This window comes from Xenopus laevis, chromosome 2S (genome assembly GCF_017654675.1).
Source record: "Xenopus laevis strain J_2021 chromosome 2S, Xenopus_laevis_v10.1, whole genome shotgun sequence".
In the NCBI taxonomy this organism is placed as follows: domain Eukaryota; kingdom Metazoa; phylum Chordata; class Amphibia; order Anura; family Pipidae; genus Xenopus; species Xenopus laevis.
In genome coordinates this window covers 154,282,549-154,300,256 of record NC_054374.1, presented here as the reverse complement: position 1 = coordinate 154,300,256, position 17,708 = coordinate 154,282,549, and the positions used below count along the sequence as shown (strand labels likewise).

At 39.2% G+C, this 17,708-nt stretch overlaps 1 protein-coding gene across 1 annotated transcript in view; it reads left to right on the top strand.

Moving 5' to 3' along the window:
• arhgap42.S (Rho GTPase activating protein 42 S homeolog) overlaps positions 1 to 17,708 on the top strand; it is a 166,963-nt gene that overhangs the window by 111,968 nt on the left and 37,287 nt on the right. Inside the window, exons 4-6 of the mRNA XM_018250342.2 lie at positions 190 to 261; positions 11,088 to 11,189; positions 15,536 to 15,646. Of these exons, the coding sequence (XP_018105831.1) occupies positions 190 to 261; positions 11,088 to 11,189; positions 15,536 to 15,646 (285 nt within the window). The remainder of the gene's footprint in view (positions 1 to 189; positions 262 to 11,087; positions 11,190 to 15,535; positions 15,647 to 17,708) is intronic.

Sequence of the window (17,708 nt, the reverse complement as noted above, 5' to 3'; positions counted from 1 at the left end):
TCATTTATCAAATATTTCAAATATCAAATATTTCATATCAATTTTATCTTCTTTGCTGTTAATAACATTGACATCAAGTAGCCTTTTTACTGTTTTACTGTTGGTGGCAGCACCAAAGATGACGGTTTGTCATTCCTAATGTCTTACAAAATGCCTCCGTTAATCCAATTTTCTTTTATACTTTTTCAGATCCAGAATGCCAACGATGTTCTAATATTGCCACTTGAAAAGTTTCGGAAGGAACAGATAGGTGCAGCCAAAGTAAGTCATTTAAAGGGTACACAAACTCTAATGTATATAACTGGTGATACTGAGATATAAAACCCCCTCTAAAGTTCTAGGCCCTTGACGCCTGCCCTAAACCAACCCTATATACAAAGGAAACTAATCAGTTGAACTCATTAACTGTCAAAGGTACAATTACCCAACAAATAAGAATTTTGATTTCATTATTCTAGCTGCTCTATACCAATAAAAGCTATTTGCTGATTGGTTAGTAATGGTTATTGCTTTTACTTTTTTGGAGGTGTGTGCTATTGGTGCACAGAGAAGTGGGTGTGTGAGTGATTCAGAAACACTATTAAATAATGAATAATGTATGACTATTCTCTGAGCAGCCACTGACATTTGCAATGGTGTTAGATAATTAATACCTATATAAATATTTCTAAAGAAAGATTAAAGGTGTGGGTTCACCTTCAGGTTACCTTTTACCTTTTAAGCAACTTTTCAATTGGTCTTTATTTTTTATTTATTTTTTATAGTTTTTTGAATTATTTGCCTTCTTATTCTGATTCTTTCCAATTTTCAAATGGGGATGGGGGTCACTGACCCCCATCTAAAAAAAAACAAATGCTCTGTAAGGCTCAAAAATTGTTATTGCTACTTATTATTACTCATATTTCTATTCAAGCCTTCTCCTATTGATATTGCAGTTTCTTATTCAAATCAATGCATGGTTGCTAGGGTAATTGTGACTCTAGCAACCAGATTCCTCAAAATGGAGAGCTGCTGAATAAAAAGCTATAAAACTTAAAAACCACTAGTAATACAAAATAAAATTGCGACTGCAGATTGTCGTAGAATATTGCTCTCAACATCATACTAGAAGTTAATTTAAAAGTGAGTAACCCCTTTAACCTATCACTGGCCTTGGTTTAGTAGACTCTCGTTTAGTTGGTTAAATCTCTATTGGGCTATATCACTCATTATTATAATGCAGTTATTATGGGCCCTAGATTTAATTGATAATGGAAGTCTTTTCTCATCTCACTAAAGTAAAGTGTTTTATGAAAAGTTAATCTCCGTTATCACGTTGCCATACTACACTTTGCTGTATAACCTGTTTTCCTGTTAATCTCAGAGGAAAATAATTTAATTACAGGGATCTATATTTCACATTTCATTTGCTAAATGAATGCAGGGCTGCACTGACTGAATTGGGTTGTTACTTGTGTGGTTGTATTTTAGAAGGTAGTGCTTAAGCAATTAGCCTGGGCAAAGAAGTGCAAATCCCTACAGTATAATGAACTCCCCCTTATCTGTAAGCCTGAGACCCAGCCAACATCTTAAAAAAAGGGAGGGGCTTGTTTATATTGAGCTAATTGTTTCTTTTTTTACAACACTTGCATGATAAAAGTGAAGGTAGTAAAGGAGAAAGCAAAACAAAAATCCTGGTGATAAAAGATTATATGGATTTTCCAAATAATAACCAAATATTTATACTTATAATTAAGTATAAATAAAATATTAACTATAATTATACATTTATATGTATTGTTATTGTAGACCAGTAAAAGCAAACTGTTGATTAGTTGCTGTGGATTACCACCCATAGGAAAGTTCATGTAACTTCAATACCTAAGTTTGAATGTTTCATGCACATTACTATACAGTCCCATGCTAATAGCAGGCAATAACATTGGTTTATTTGTAATATAAATGACAGTATTCCTTAAACACTGCACGGTATCCTGTGTTTTCCTATGGCCTATTATCAAGACCACACATACCCTGCTTTTCAGACCGTGTAAAACTAATTAAATGGACATTTATCATCTCCAGACAGCTTGTATCAGATACCCACAGGGAAGGTGGTTTTGATAAAGGAGCCTATTAGTTTCTACGAAGAGGCAAATTGTGTATATAAAGGAGATAATACAGGAGGCAGAAGATAAGAAGGAGAAGGAATGGTCTGCTCATTTAGTCCACTCATATTCTCTTGTTTTATAAGGCTCCTTTGGTAAATTTGGCGTTATTTTGGGATTTTTTTTTTAAAGGAACAGTTCAGCATAAAAATAAAACTGGGTGAATAGATAGGCTGTGCAAAATAAAAAATGTTTTCAATATAGTTAGTTAGCCAAAAATGTAATCTATAAAGGCTGGAATGACTGGATGTGTAACAGAACAGAACACAACTTCCTGCTTTTCAGCTCTCTAACTCTGAGTTATTCAGCGACTTTAAGGGAACTAGGGTTGCCACCTGGCTGGTATTTTACCGCCTTGCCGGTAAAAATGATGGTGGATCACAATGTTATTAACAGGGAAAAAAGAAAATATATAGGAAGTAAATAAAGAAAAGAAAAACTTAACCCTTGAAGTTGCACTACCCCATCATAGAGCCCGATGACTCAGGGAACAATATTAAAACTTAACTTTTACTAATAACTTAAAGGGATACTGTCATGGGAAAAAAATTTTTTTCAAAATGAATCAGTTAATAGTGCTGCTCAAGCAGAATTCTGCACTGAAATCCATTTCTCAAAAGAGCAAACAGATTTTTTTATATTCAATTTTGAAATCTGACATGGGACTAGACATTTTGTCAATTTCCCAGCTGCCCCATGTCATGTGACTTGTGCTCTGATAAACTTCAATCACTCTTTACTGCTGTACTGCAAGTTGGAGTGATATCACCCCCCTCCCTTCCCCCCCCCAGCAGCCAAACAAAAGAACAATGGGAAGGTAACCAGATAAGGGCTCCCTAACACAAGATAACAGCTGCCTGGTAGATCTAAGAAAAAACACTCAATAGTAAAAACCCATGTCTCACTGAGACACATTCAGTTACATTGAGAAGGAAAAACAGCAGCCTGCCAGAAAGCATTTCTCTCCTTAAGTACAGGCACAACTCACATGATTGGGGGCAGCTGGGAAATTGACAAAATGTCTAGCCCCATGTCAGATTTCAAAATTGAATATAAATAAAATCTGTTTGCTCTTTTGAGAAATGGATTTCAGTACAGAATTCTGTTGGAGTAGCACTATTAACTGATGCGTTTTGAAAAAAACATGTTTTCCGATGACAGGATCCCTTTAAATAAAATCATGAGTCCAGGAGAACATTTAAAATAAAGTTAGGAACAGGGAGACAATGGGTGGCAATTGAATAGGTTACCTATACCTTTTATAGGCCACATGATATTTGTCCTTTTGCCCTATACCACGTTATTATTGTAGTTGTTTACTACAGACTGTACTGGCTCACTACAGACTTGACGTATCAGCCTTATATTCAACCCATGGTTTGCATTTATCGCTTTATCTAATCTAGGTTCCTTGTCTCCCTGTTCCTAACTTTATTTTAAATGTTCTTCTGGACTCATGATTTTATTTGTTATTAGTAAAAGTTGGGTTTTAATATTGTTCCCATAGTCATCGGGCTCTATGATGGGGTGGTGCAACTTCAAGGGTCAACTTTTTCTTTTCTTTATTTACTTATCTCTTTAACCGTGCACACCATCTACTGGTTTTCTCAATTGATGGGTGGTGCTTCCTTACCTTGTTTGTGATTATATAGGAAGGCCAGTATTTTTTTTCCTGAAAAGTTAGCAACCCTAAAGGGAACCCACATGGAACATAACTGTTCAGTGAGTTTGCAATTGATCCTTAGCCTGCAGGTCATATTCAAAAGCAAACAGTTATGACCCATGTGGCCCCTCTCAAGTCTCTGATTGGTTACTGCCTGGAAACCAATCAATAGAAACCAAGAGAGCTTCAAAGCAGGAAGTAATGTTCTGGCTATTATGTTAGACATCCAGTTACTCCAGCCTTTATACGTATCTATTTACCCAGTTTTTATTTTTACACTGAACAATTCCTTTAAAGGGTTGAATTTCACGTGACATGACATAGATCAAAGTGAAACCAGAAATCATAGAATCAAGGGGGCTTATAGGTATTATAATATTTTACAAGTTGTGTTGTTCCTGGTTCATGGAAATATATCAGATAACCAATGTGGCATCACAAAACAATGTTGAATATTTTTTTCTCTTGCCTCATGTTTATTTTTCATTTAAAATGCCTTAGAGGTTTACCGTCTTAAAACCAAGCTAAGGCAGCTTAGTGCCAAAAAGAGTCCCCCCTAAATTGTCACATCATGATGCCCTGAGAATTACACATCACTTTCCTTCTGTAAATAATCTTATGAGGAATTATTTGTTCTCAATAAATTAATATCTGGTACAAGCAAACAAAAGCTCATAAATAATTCAGCTTATAATGGGACGTTCTTTTCAGAATAAAGTGTTTATTTTTTGTGCCTGGCTGCTCTTGTAATCACAAAGTGAAAGAGCTCTAAAGAGTACTTTGATTATTGTCATGCTTGCTTGGCCTAGTCACTTTCCCAGGTATCATCTTTTAGCTTATCACATGCGCTTGTCAGAAGAAGTGGAGTTAGTACATCTCCATGGATGTTCCATAAAACAGTTCATCTAGGTAAAGACAACTATACTCTAGTTATAACTAAAGGCAATCATATATCCAAATGTTGCCATTACAGGCTCAATTAGTGGACTACAAAACTTGTAGTTCTGATACACCATGCTTTTGAGCATAAGTGAGTCTGTTCTCCTCTAGTAGGACATGTTCACAAAGTGACAAATTATCCTCTATTTATAACTAAAGTCCAATCATATCTCCAAATCTTGCCATGACAGGCCCAATCTTTGGACTGCAAAAGTAGCGGATGTTAGGTGTCCACTTCTGATAGGACATGTTCACCAAGTGACCACGGAATCTCCAGTTATCTTCTTTAAGCTTATCCCACAAGCTTGTCCGTAGTAGTGGAGTTAGTACGTTCCCATGGCCGTTTTATAAAATCAAGTTAAGGAAAACTATCCTCTATTTATAACTAAAGTCCAATCATATCTCCAAATTTTGCCATGACAGGCCCAATCTTTGGACTACAAAAGTAGCGTATGTTAGGTGTCCACTTCTGATAGGACATGTTCAAAAAGTGACCAAGGAATCTCCAGTTATCTTCTTTAAGCTTATCCCACAAGTTTGTCAGTAGTAGTGGAGTTTGTACGTTCCCATCGCCATTCCATAAAATGTTTCAAGTTAAGGAAAACTATCCGCTATTTATAACTAAAGTCCAATTATTTCTCCAAATTTTGCCATGACAGGCCCAATCTTTGGACTACAGAAGTGGTGGATGTTGGTGTCCACTTCCGATAGGACATGTTCACTAATTGACCGTACTTTAGTTCACCTCCCTTCCCTAAAGTTCATGCTTGCTTCCAGCATTGGTAAAACTGCCAGGAAGAACAATATAAGACTGTTGCTCCTCGTACAATGTACAAGGAACTTCTATGACTCAGATAGAAAACAGGACTTATAGCTTATGAGAATGTTTTTAGGTGATAAGTTTCTCTGCTAATAACTGTTGAAGGCATCTCACAACAGTGGAAAGTTTGCATATTTTACACCACCCTGTGAAATTTTAGTTGTGCACATGTGTGCCAGATGCAGCAATAAAGTTGCCTCCATCCATAATGCTCGTTTGAAGGTTACATGGTTCTTAAAGAAAACAAATAAAAATCAGAGATCTGTCCATGTCTTCTAAATATTTATTTTGCTGTTGTGATTCCTGATATTCCGGTTTGAAGCGAACCGAGTGAATGCTGCAATTATTGCTCAAATACCAGAAACTATTAAGTGAGTGGAATGGTAAAAAGGATTTCAGGAATGAGCAGAAGTTGCCTTATTTGGTCAGCACAGTGTCTGGCCCACAGTTGGTAACATGGATGAGCTCATCTCTGCGTAGGCCACAATCCCATGTTACTCTTGCTCCATCAAGGCTCTTAAGGATTTTTTTTCCATGTGCCCCTTAACCCTGGTAACCATTTACAGTAGATGAAAGGGAAACAGAGGTGAAGTTCAAATCAAATCAAGTGGGCTTAATCTACTTTGACCTTTTTGTCCATACTTTAATAATTCAATGTTTTACATATTGGGTTGTTTCAACCTATGGTCAGCCTACTGTTGTATCTTTTACAGTGGACCTTAATGTAACTATGCCAGGAGTTTAGGACTCAGATTTGTTTAATTATATGAAACTGGGATGATGCCCCTCTCAGTAACTATGTGATGTGTTTTGTTCCCATCCACAGTATGGAGAATTATGGCCAACCCCCATCAGTCATCTCAAGGTTACAGACATATAAAATTCTACTTTATCAGTAATTCAGGCAAAGTTCCAAGAATAAGTGGTGACCTACAAATATCACCCTCAATGATCATTTAGCTTCCAGCTGGATCTAGAAGAGCAAATAGACATTCTCCACAAAAATCAGCCTAAATGTCCTTCAAGCTTGGCCACCCTAGCCACTGCTCCTGGGAATGGGTCCCCAACCTGAATGTTGTGATATGGGGTAGATGCTAATTTCCTGTCCTTATTATTACACGAATGTTTGCCTAGTAGCTAGTTATGAAGAAATGTATGGCAAACACTTACTGTATTTACAGTACAGGGACTTTTTCTACTTTCTAAATTTCCATTAATAATGCTTTCAAAAATTGGAAGCCTTTCAGATAAAATGTGCCGGCCCACATTATTTCCACAGAACAAAAATTCTCAGTTGTTGCAATCTTTATTCTTTCTCCAGTAGATGGAAGCCCTTCCCATGACTGGTAGTCTTTCTGTTAGTAGCATGGATGTCCCTATCTGTGCCAGCCAATATGGCTCCATTTATGAACATTAGCTGGGGTCAGCCCCCAAGCAGGAAATAATAGCATACAGAAGGAAAATATGAATAAGTATTACAGCCCACTAGTTCTGACTTAACCATTTGAGATTTCTAATGGAATTAGTCCATTTTGGGTTCTTAATCATATTTAAGGTTTATTTTTACTTTAATGTCTTCTGCTTTGTAATTTTAGGTAACTGGATATCTTTACAAAGTGCAAAGCAAAACGTCAAGGAAATGCCAATGCTAATCACAAAATAAACAGTAATTAATCAGTTTGTACATGAGTAAATGAGAAGTTAAAGGAAGGGCAGCATGTTAATTAAAAGTAAAGGTTAAACGAAAAGGCTGCAATACTTGGAAAAATAGCCTCACTCCCTGTCAATTTAGAGATATTATAGAGATATTATACATAATCTCTGCCCCAGTGAGCTAACAGTCTGAGCTTCTTTCATGAACTCATAAAGGTCTAAATTGACCATGACCCTTTATTTTTGGAGTCAGTGACTAGACATCTTTCTAGACTTGGGAGAAGGAAGGAAGCTCATGTCCTTCTTAGCAAATGTGACAGTTTCAGAGTGGCAGTTGGAACACGGGTATCCATAGGGTTATATGATAAAATGAGCAGAATTTGCCTGGATTTAGTAACCCATAGCAACCAATCAGATGTTGCACAGGGCCCTAATTAGACAGAGAGCAAGTCAATTGTTTTAGTCCAGTTGTCCATGCTTTGAAAGGCTGCCAGTTTGGGTAAGAATACTGAATATTTGCATATGAATAGACAACAGACGTGCATAGACAACTTTACCATTGGGACCCAGAGTAAATTCCCTCTTTGCTCTGCTGCTGAGCCATGTTCACAGTCTTGGCTATAAACACTAAATGCCTCCTTTGTATGGCTGCTGTCTGATTAATAAGCGTGTGTAGGTACAGGTCTGCCCCAAGGCTTACAGCAGACTCTCTCTTTGAAATCCTCTTACTATTTCCAGGTATTGTCACAATGTATTTAGAGCTGTGACAAATATGCCAGAAATAATAGAAGATCCACATTTTCAGAGACAAGTAACCAAGTGCTTAAATGGTTTCCTCCAAGTGCCTTTGTGATGATTAATATGCGACATGGAAAGTCTCAGAAGGTTTAGCAGAGATTGGATTTCAAGGGAGAAGAAAGAAAAGCCTAAGCTTTCAATATGATGAACAGAGCAGATCTGTGCAAAGGAATGCACAAGGGCCGCAACTTGCCTACTTCTTCTAATAGTAAACAGATTTTATGGTTGAAATTGAAAGAGCAGGTGCCGGAGCCTTTCTGGAAACTATATACAGAAATTCAGTGTGTTGTACCATCAGTTTGTGCAGCTTGTCTATATTCTGAATATTTTGTTTTTGAGAAGCCATTCTGTACAGCTTGTGCACTTGGATACAACCGATAATAATTCCACTTGTGATCAAACTTCTCACTAGCAATTTCCAGTGCAATATCACAAACTACCCTGAATTCCCCACCAATCACTGCTGACTAATATGTACAAAGCTGTGCTGTAAAACCTGGAGATCCATGTGTTCAAATGATATACCTGTTATTAGTACCTATTAACTCAGTTAAAATTCACATGTCCCAAAAGAGTGGGGATTTAGATGGAAGAGTATGGGAGTAAGTGGGTGTGCCAAAGTGGATTCGGGATGTGGTGTAAAATCTTTTGATTTTCCACTTGGAAATATTAAAATACATGGATATCAGTCTGGATTGTCAGCCCACCATACGTGTAGAGATAACAATTTGGAGTGTCAATTTGCTGAGAACAGGTAGGGATGGTGATCCCAATTGGTGAGTTGGAAACGAGAAAATGTGTGACCTGACAGCATGGAAGCTACTGTAGGTGTGAAAGTGTTACTATAAATTGTAACCTCATTCAAGGCCTTTAATGGGAAATAAAGTCTAAAATAGAATAAGGCTAGTAATGCTGTATTTTGTATACTAAACATAAACACTTACTGGACCACAAGCCTAATCAAACAAATGATTTATGCTTTCAAAGTTCGCCACAGGGGGTCACCATCTTGTAACTTTGTTAAACATCTGCAAGACCAAGACTGCGCACATGCTCAGTGTGGTCTGGGCTGCTTAACAAGTGGCTGCAGCAAAATAATCCTCCAAATAGAATCCCAGTTTATCTGTTTAAATCTGGCTCCATGATCTTTATCCCTGCAGCTGGAGTTGGAAACTGGAAAGGGGATGTAAAGGCAAAACTAATATCCAATACAAATCTCTACACAGTCGCCGACTGCTCTACAGGGAAACAAACAAAGCTGCTTGAGTTCTGCATGGTTGGGAAGTAAGGCGGGGGCTCCCCCTGCTGTTCATAAGTATGATTGTTTCCCTGCTCAGCAGTTAGGGACCGTCTGACAATTCCTATCCACAGCAGTAAATGAAGGGAGAATTTCACTGCATACAGTCAGGTTTCTTATAAAAACGGTATACATTTTTTAATTGAAGTATATTGAAGATAGGTTTATTTTTCATTAAAGAAAGTAAAAATTCGATTATTTTTTTTTGCCTTTACATGCCCTTTAAACATAAACGTATGATTGGATTTTGGTATGCCCAGTGTGCTATGGAACAATAAACAGTTGGAATAAAAAATTTATTGTCTACTGTCTGGTGACTTATGGTACACCTTCCTGCCCTTCTTACAAAAGGCAAGACCAAGGCAAGATGGGCACAGTAGGGTAAGTTGGTGACAGTAGGGCAAGGTGACAGCAGTAGTGTAAAATGGCTAGATTGTGACAATAGGCTAGGGCAAGATGAAAGCAGTGGTGTAAGATGGCAAAATCAGGGCAAGATGGCAATAGTAGACAATGTTGGTGACTGTAGGGCAAGATGAAAGCAGCAGTGAAATATGGCCACAGCAGGGCTAGATGGCAACAGTAGAGCAAGATATCAAGAGCAGGTCAAGATGGTAAAACTAGAGTCTTGGGATGATAGGAGTTGTTGGGGTTTTTTTTTTGCCTGGCCTTGCTACAACTAAAGACAGCTCTGCCTGCAGCATTCCAGATGCTTTTGGAATAGAACTCCCAGCAACCCCCAGCATTCAAATGTGTAAGCAATTATACCCTGCATTTTCATAAAAGCCAATGGGGAGGCTTCACCCTGACACAAACTAAAATAGGAGAAAGGGGAAGTTTAAACAACAAGTAAATTTGAATGACCTAAACTAGAAGTAATGTACCCTGGAAGTGCCCCTTGGTCTGTGCTCAGCCTACACAAGAAGGAAGGGAGGCCTCCAGTTGGTTATTACATATTAAAAGACAAAGGATTTCAGGAATGTTCTGCATGATAGCACATTTTCCTAATAGGAAGCACCATGGAATGAAGTCATCCATTGCCTTTTTCCAGGTGGCAGCCACTGTTTGAAGCCAATGACTGTTCTACTGGTACTGTTATCTAAGTCACACATATCCATTTAATGTCAGGTTTACTTTCCCTTTTTCCCATCCATTTCTGACCAATAGCCTTATTTATTTACCTATTTGGATTTGTTGTTATATGCTACAACCATATGCAAACTAAAGGCTTACGGGGCCCAACTTTACTCTCTGAATGAAAAATGTATTAGCTTAATAGGATGAAGGAAGCCACATTAAATACAGGTTTATATGAGGGTGACTAAAGGACTGTGTACCTAAGCAGGGATGTCCATCTTGGGGCTCTCCTGGACTCTTCTGGACACCAAAGATACAGAATGAGTCATAATGTACCCCCTTACTCTGAAATATATATATATGAAGTTACAAAGTAGTGCTGTGGCGGCAGACCAAGTGCTGTTATACAGGTCAGCATATCAGAGATTATGGGCCTCATTTATTTATAGAGCCAAGGTGTTTTTACTGATAATGCAGCATTTATTGGGCACTCTGCTTGACCAAGGTCACCAAAGAAGACGCTACAGTCACTTATAGCAACTGCTAAGCATCCTGATAGGGAGAATGTAATAAAAACACAAAGATATTGTAAAGCCAAAACTGGGCAAACTGAAATTTTTTGCATATTGCGCTGTCTTGTTTCTGCCAGAATACGGTGGCATAAAAGATTTAGATGGTTCTGTTTTGCCCCCCTAGGAAGGAAAGAAGAAGTTTGATAAGGAGAGCGAGAAATATTACTCTATTCTTGAGAAGCACTTGAACTTGTCTTCAAAGAAGAAAGAATCTCTTCTACAGGAGGTGAGTTTTTAAAATCTTTCCTTTCTGCTTCTGGCGATGAGCTTGTAAATGATAGGTGCTTTGTATAGCGTTGTGATGGATGAACAATTACGCCAAAGGTCCTGTGTTCCATAATAGTGTCCTTTGAGAATGACTGTAATATCCGACATTAATCAGTGCAGTTTCTGAATATTGGATATAGGACTTTCACTTTAGCAAAGCCATGTGGACATGCCCAACTTTCACCATTGCTTAAAAAAAATGCATGTTCACTGTGGTGGTTGACTACACTATTCCACTAGAGCAGTGGTCTCCAACCAGTGGTTCATGGACAACATCCAATGTTGCTCCCCAACCTCTTGGATGTTGCTCCCAGTGGCCTCAAAGCAGGTGCTTATTTTTTAATTTCTGGTTTGGGGGAAAGTTTTGGTTGCATAAAAACCAGGTGTACTGCTAAACAGAGCCTCCTGTATGCTTCCAGTCCACATAGGGACTACCAAATAGCACAGATTTTGCACCCCAAGAATATTTTTTGATGCTTGTGCTGCTCCCCATCTCTTTTTACATCTGAATGTGGCTCTAGGTTAAAAAAAACATGGGGATCCCTGATCTAGAGAATAGGTTATTGCAGCAGCCCCATGCATTGTGATGTAGATGGTGAAATTTTGAAACAGTTTGCAGTTGGTCATCATTGTTTTTTATCTATTCTGTCTCCCTCCAGCTTGAAATGTTAAAAAAATATATATCTTGTTCCTTGGGTCACTGACCCCTGCAGCATCCAGAAAGAAAATGACTCATGTGGCTACTGTATATGTAGTAGTATTTAATATCTACTTTCTACTCAGCCTCTTTCCTATTCATCTTGCACAGTGATTCAGACCACTGGCCGACAGTAAGGGTAATTGGTTCCCTAATGACCGGATAAAAGTTTACACGCAAGACTGGAAATATGCGGAACAAAATGTTAAATAATTCAAATACTGTTACTATTAGCATGTCTTGATCAAGCTGCCTTCTGAAAAACATGTAACATGTACAGTGTAGTGTATATCCATTCCTGATACTGTTAAGAGCTACAATATATTATGTCTGACAAGGAAAGCTCCATAGAGCAAGAACAGGCTTTGTTCCAGCCTGAGATCCCCTTAAGATAAGAGATCTGCTCACATACAGACTTGCCTCTAAACCATACAATGTACAATTGATTAACATTTGGTGTGCTGCTTCCGGTGTCGTGTAGAAAAGGTCAGACTTGCCGGTGTATGGATTGATTGCTGCCTTCTGAGTTGTAGAAAGGTCGGTAGTCACCAGTGTTTGTATCAATGTTCAGTTTGCTCATGGCTAGTAGGATCAGCACCCACATGCACAACCGCAACAAAGGGTAATAAAGAAATCCTCCACGATGTATCTGAAACAAGTCGACCATAGGGTTGCCTGAAGCTTCTACCTAACAGATGCTGCTACTTCTTTCTCTCAGCCGATATAAAAAGGCCAAAGTAGATGCAGCCGACTTCTTAGACAACATGATCAAGGGACAGTGCCCATGTCCAGGGCCGGATTCAGGTCCAGACTGGGATTCACAATAGGCCCTGGCATTCCAAGTACACAGAGGCACAAGCAGCCCTCCACCAGCCCAATAAATAGTGACTGTCTATGGCAACTTACAGCAAGCCCCTCTGGCATTTGCCAGAACCCACAGATTGCCAGTCTGGGCCTGGCCGTACTTATATAGCAGGTGCCCCTAGGCCCACCGTTGTACATTTTCCCATACACTCCCTATGTGCACTTGTGCAAATTTTTAGCATGGAGCCCAGAGTACTGGGGATTGGTGCACAGGAAATTTTAAAAAGTGTTGTATATCCTGCAAATCCCCAGTGCTTCCAAACCAATGCAGGTGTGGTTGGGCGGCCCCAATAAAATTCTGCCGCCCTAGGCCCGGGCCTTTTTTGGTCTTTTCACAAATCCGGGCCTGTCCATGTCTATCTTATGGTACTGCCTTCCTAGACCATCATTATCTCTGTCTTTCATAGGAAAAATGGGATAGTAGTCAGAATAAGGAATTTCTAGTTAAAAGTTCATTGAGGAGTCTCTTTTCAAACTCCCAAATCCTTCCTACCCAAATACATTGGCCTCCAAATCCCTCCTACCCAAATACATTGGCCTCTAAATCCCTCCTACCCAAATACATTGTTCTCCTAATCCCTCCTACCCAAATACATTGACCTACAAATATTTCCTACACAGATACAGCTGTGTAAAATCCCTCCTACCCAAGTAAATTGACTTCCAAATCTTTCCTACACAGATACACTGGCTTCCAAATCCCTCCTACCTAAATACATTGGCCTCCAAATTCCTCCTACCCAAATACATCAGCCTTCACATTTCTCCTACACAAATACATTGGCTTCCAAATCCCTCCCAATCAAATACATTGGCCTCCTAATCCCTCCTACCCAGATACATTGGCCTCCAAATCTTTCCTACACAGATATATTGGATTCCAAATCCCTCCTACCGAAATACATTGGCCTCCAAATCCCTCTTCCCAAATACATTGGCCTCCAAATCCCTCCTACCCATATACATCCACCTCCAAATCCCTCCTTCCCAAATACATTGATCTCCAAATCCCTCCTAACCAAATGCATCCACCTCCAAATCCCTCCTACCCAAATACATCAGCCTTCACATTTCTCCTACCCAAATACATTGGCCTCCAAATCCCTCCTACCCAAATACATTGGCCTCCAAATCCCTCCTACCCAAATACATCCACCTCTGAATACCTCCACCCCAAATAAATTGACCTCCAAATCCCTCCTACCCAAATACATTGGCCTCCAAATCCCTCCTACTCAAATACATTGGCCTCCAAATCCCTCCTACCCAAATACATCCACCTCCAAATTCCTCCTCCCCAAATACATTGGCCTCCAAATCCCTCCTACCCAACTACATTGGCCTCCAAATCCCTCCTACCCAAATACATTGGCCTCCGAATCCCTCCTCCCCAAATACATTGGCCTCCAAATCCCTCCTCCCCAAATACATTGGCCTCCAAATCCCTCCTACCCAAATACATTGGCCTCCAAATACCTCCTACCCAAATATATCAGCCTTCACCACACCACACTTCTAAGAGATGGCTCAAAAGGCAACTGCTAACACAAAGCCCACTTTTCAAATGTGTTTAAGGTGAAATCTTCACACATTATTACCAGATTATCATGTCGACTTTGTGTAGACTTCCCGATATAAAGTCGACCCCTAGCACAGCTCAATATATACAGTATATACACAATAATCAGTATGGCATGTATAGAAACCCCTTTATTGGCATATCCCCACCCCCTGATACAGCTGAAAAAGTACCACATTTTAACACATCCAGTTACACTGAAAACACGTATATGAATTTTTCCAATCTCTTTCTCATTTTTCAGCTGCTTCTCCTTATCATTGTATATAGCAGCCACCGACTGAACAAACCTATAGCTGCCCTCCCCTTGATGCAAATCAGGCATTTGCTTTAGAGAGAGAGAGAGCCAAGTGCAGTCCAGATCTGGGGGGGGGGACCTGCTTTTCAGTGCAGCCGCTTTTGAAGTGACACCTTGTAAAGCTTTGTTTAGATAATGTGAAGATTCGCTGGAAATGGAACCTATAAAATACACCGCAGTCCACTCGGTGTTCCATTAGATATAAATCACATGGCAGATGTTTCTCAGTCTCTGACGTGTTTATGATACAGCTTGTAGACTGCCTGCACCATGTGATATAATAAATATACCACCGCCGTGAATAAATACAGAGGAATTACATTTGGTTGTTTTAATGTGGGTTATTATAAGAATATAAAGTACATCTAAATTTAAAATATCAGTGTTTTTTTTTTTTCATTTGAAGCAGAATACAGTTTAACGCGTTTCAAACCAGTAAGTCTTATACTTATCATTTATACAAAAGGCTTGGCAGCAACTGGCCTTATATAGCTATGGGATTCATTATCCGGAAACCCATTATCCAGAAAGCGCCAATTTACTCTGATAGACTCTAGTTTATCCAAATAATCCATTAATAATCCAAATAATAATTAAGGCAATAATTTTTTTTTTTTAACGATTTCCTTTTCCTAAGGCAAAACAATCCTATTGGGTTTAAATAATGTTTAGATGATCTGTTAGTGGAATTAAGATACGGAGATCCAAATTAGCGAAAAACCTCTTATCCAGAAAACCCCAGGTCCTGAGTATTCTGGATAACAGGTCCCATATATGTATATCAATGCCTCTCTTGACTGAAGGTGTGTCTTTATACAGAGTATAATGATATGTTTATTGAAGGTTCTACTGCACATTTCTATACAGGCCGATACGCTGATAGACAGGGATCATCAGAACTTCTCAGATGCGTCGCTGGAATATATATTCAAAGTTCAAGAGGTTCAGGAAAAGAAGAAGTTTGAGTTTGTTGAGCCTGTAAGTATGAACTAGACCCCAGGTGATGCTTTACATAAACATACCATTCTCACTTATGTCTGTCTCTGTGGTTGTAAGCAGCCCCTAACCTTATTATGGATAAATACTGCCAGTTTTCCATTCTTGATTGCTGATTCCTCCATGTTAGTCAACCCCCTCTCACTCCGGCCTCACACTCTTCCTTGTAGGTGGCGGGTGTGGGTTGAGCTCTTCTCCTGCTCCCCCGCCCGCCACCGTCAAATGCCAGCTTCCAAGTTCCAGGTTCGTCTTTTATAGACGCTGCGCCTGCTTGCCCCGCCCCTTTTGTGACGCCATGGGCGGGTCGGTGCAGGTCTATAAAAGGAACGGGCGTGGGCCAAGGGAGGGCGGGTTAGGGTCGGGTGCGCGTCTGGGAAATCCCGACCAGCACATCACTACCTCCTACCGAGAACCAGAAACCCAAATAGGGTTGCCACCTTTGCTGATGGCTAAACCCGAACACGGGGGCGGGGCAGATAACATTGGGGGTGAGGCAATGATGAAGGAACAGGCATGATGACATCATAGGTGGCCACAATTATGTTGGTGGAGCTATGACACCAGGACAAGGATATTGCATCACTTAGATGCTACTGGCTGGATTTTTATCCAGTTTTCGCAATGTTTTAAAGTGTTGATGGCCAGTTCAAAACCACACAGGTGGCAACCCTATCTCTATCTATACTCTGCTTGATGATTAAGCCCAATCCTTTAATTGCATGTATGTATACAGAAATCAGTTATCCAGAAAGCTCTGAAATACAGCAATGCTAATTTAGAAAAAAAACATTCTTATTTTTAATTGATTTGCTTTTTTTTTTTGTATCTGTAATAAGAAAGGTGAGTATCTAAGTACTTAATTGCTTTTCATGTACAGTATTGGCCAGATTATTGTTCAGGTTTCATAAGGTTGTAACTCGAACAAAAGGTTCAGACCCGAACAGGCCTCGGGTAAAAACCAAACAGGTGGCAACCCTAACCCGAACCACAACTAGTGAAAGGGATGCTTCACCTTTTGGTTAACTTTTAGTATGCTATAGACTGACCTATTTTTAGCAACTTTTCATTTGGTCTTCATTTTTTATCTTTTGTAGTTTCTGAGTTATTTGCCTTCCATTTCTGACTCTTTCCTCTTTCCAACAAAACCAGAAGTGACATCATTGTGCACAGGAAGTGATGTCACTCTGGAGCCAGTGGGGTAAGGGAAAAACTTGCCAATAACCACAGGGGTGGGTAGGAGGGATCACTGCATCTTACCCGCACAATCAGGGAATTGGGGACTTTTCCAGCCACGCAGCAGGTATTCTGCCCGGGGCAGGACTCTACTACATACTTTTATATTTTAAAATTTTGTTTTCATTGCAATTTATCCCCAAATGTATAGGATACATTATCCGGAAATACGTTATCCAGAAAGTTCCAAATTATGGAAAGGCCATCTCCCATAGACTCCATTTTATCCAAATCATCCAAATTGTTAAAATAGTTTTCCTTTTTCTCTGTAATAATAAAACAGTAACTTGTACTTGATCCCAACTTAGATAGAATTAATCCTTATTGGAAGCAAAAACATCTCATTGGGATTATTTCATGTTTATATGTTTTTCTAGTAGACTTAAAGTATGGAGATCCAAATTACAGAAAAGACCCCTTATTTGGATAAGGGGTCTGGATAACAGGTCCCATTCCTGCACATGTATTTTTACACAAGAATAGTCAATTAAATTCCATTATCCCGTTCTGTCATCCAGCAGAGCTGTATAATAATGACATTAATTGTACCTAATTGTAAGGGATCCGTTTCGGTATCACGTATGTTGCACCGTCCATTGAATGGCATTTAATTAGATGGCAGTTGGGACTCCATTAGCTTTTCTTAATCCTGTGTCCTACCGACAGATTGTAATCTTGCCACATTGTATATTAATATGCATCTCGGCTTTTTCCAGAGATCTTTTATGAGTCAAGTCTGCACCGATAAACGACTTTCTTTCAGGGAAATTGTGTTATGTTTGTATTTTATGCAAGAAGGTATTAAGTGGTG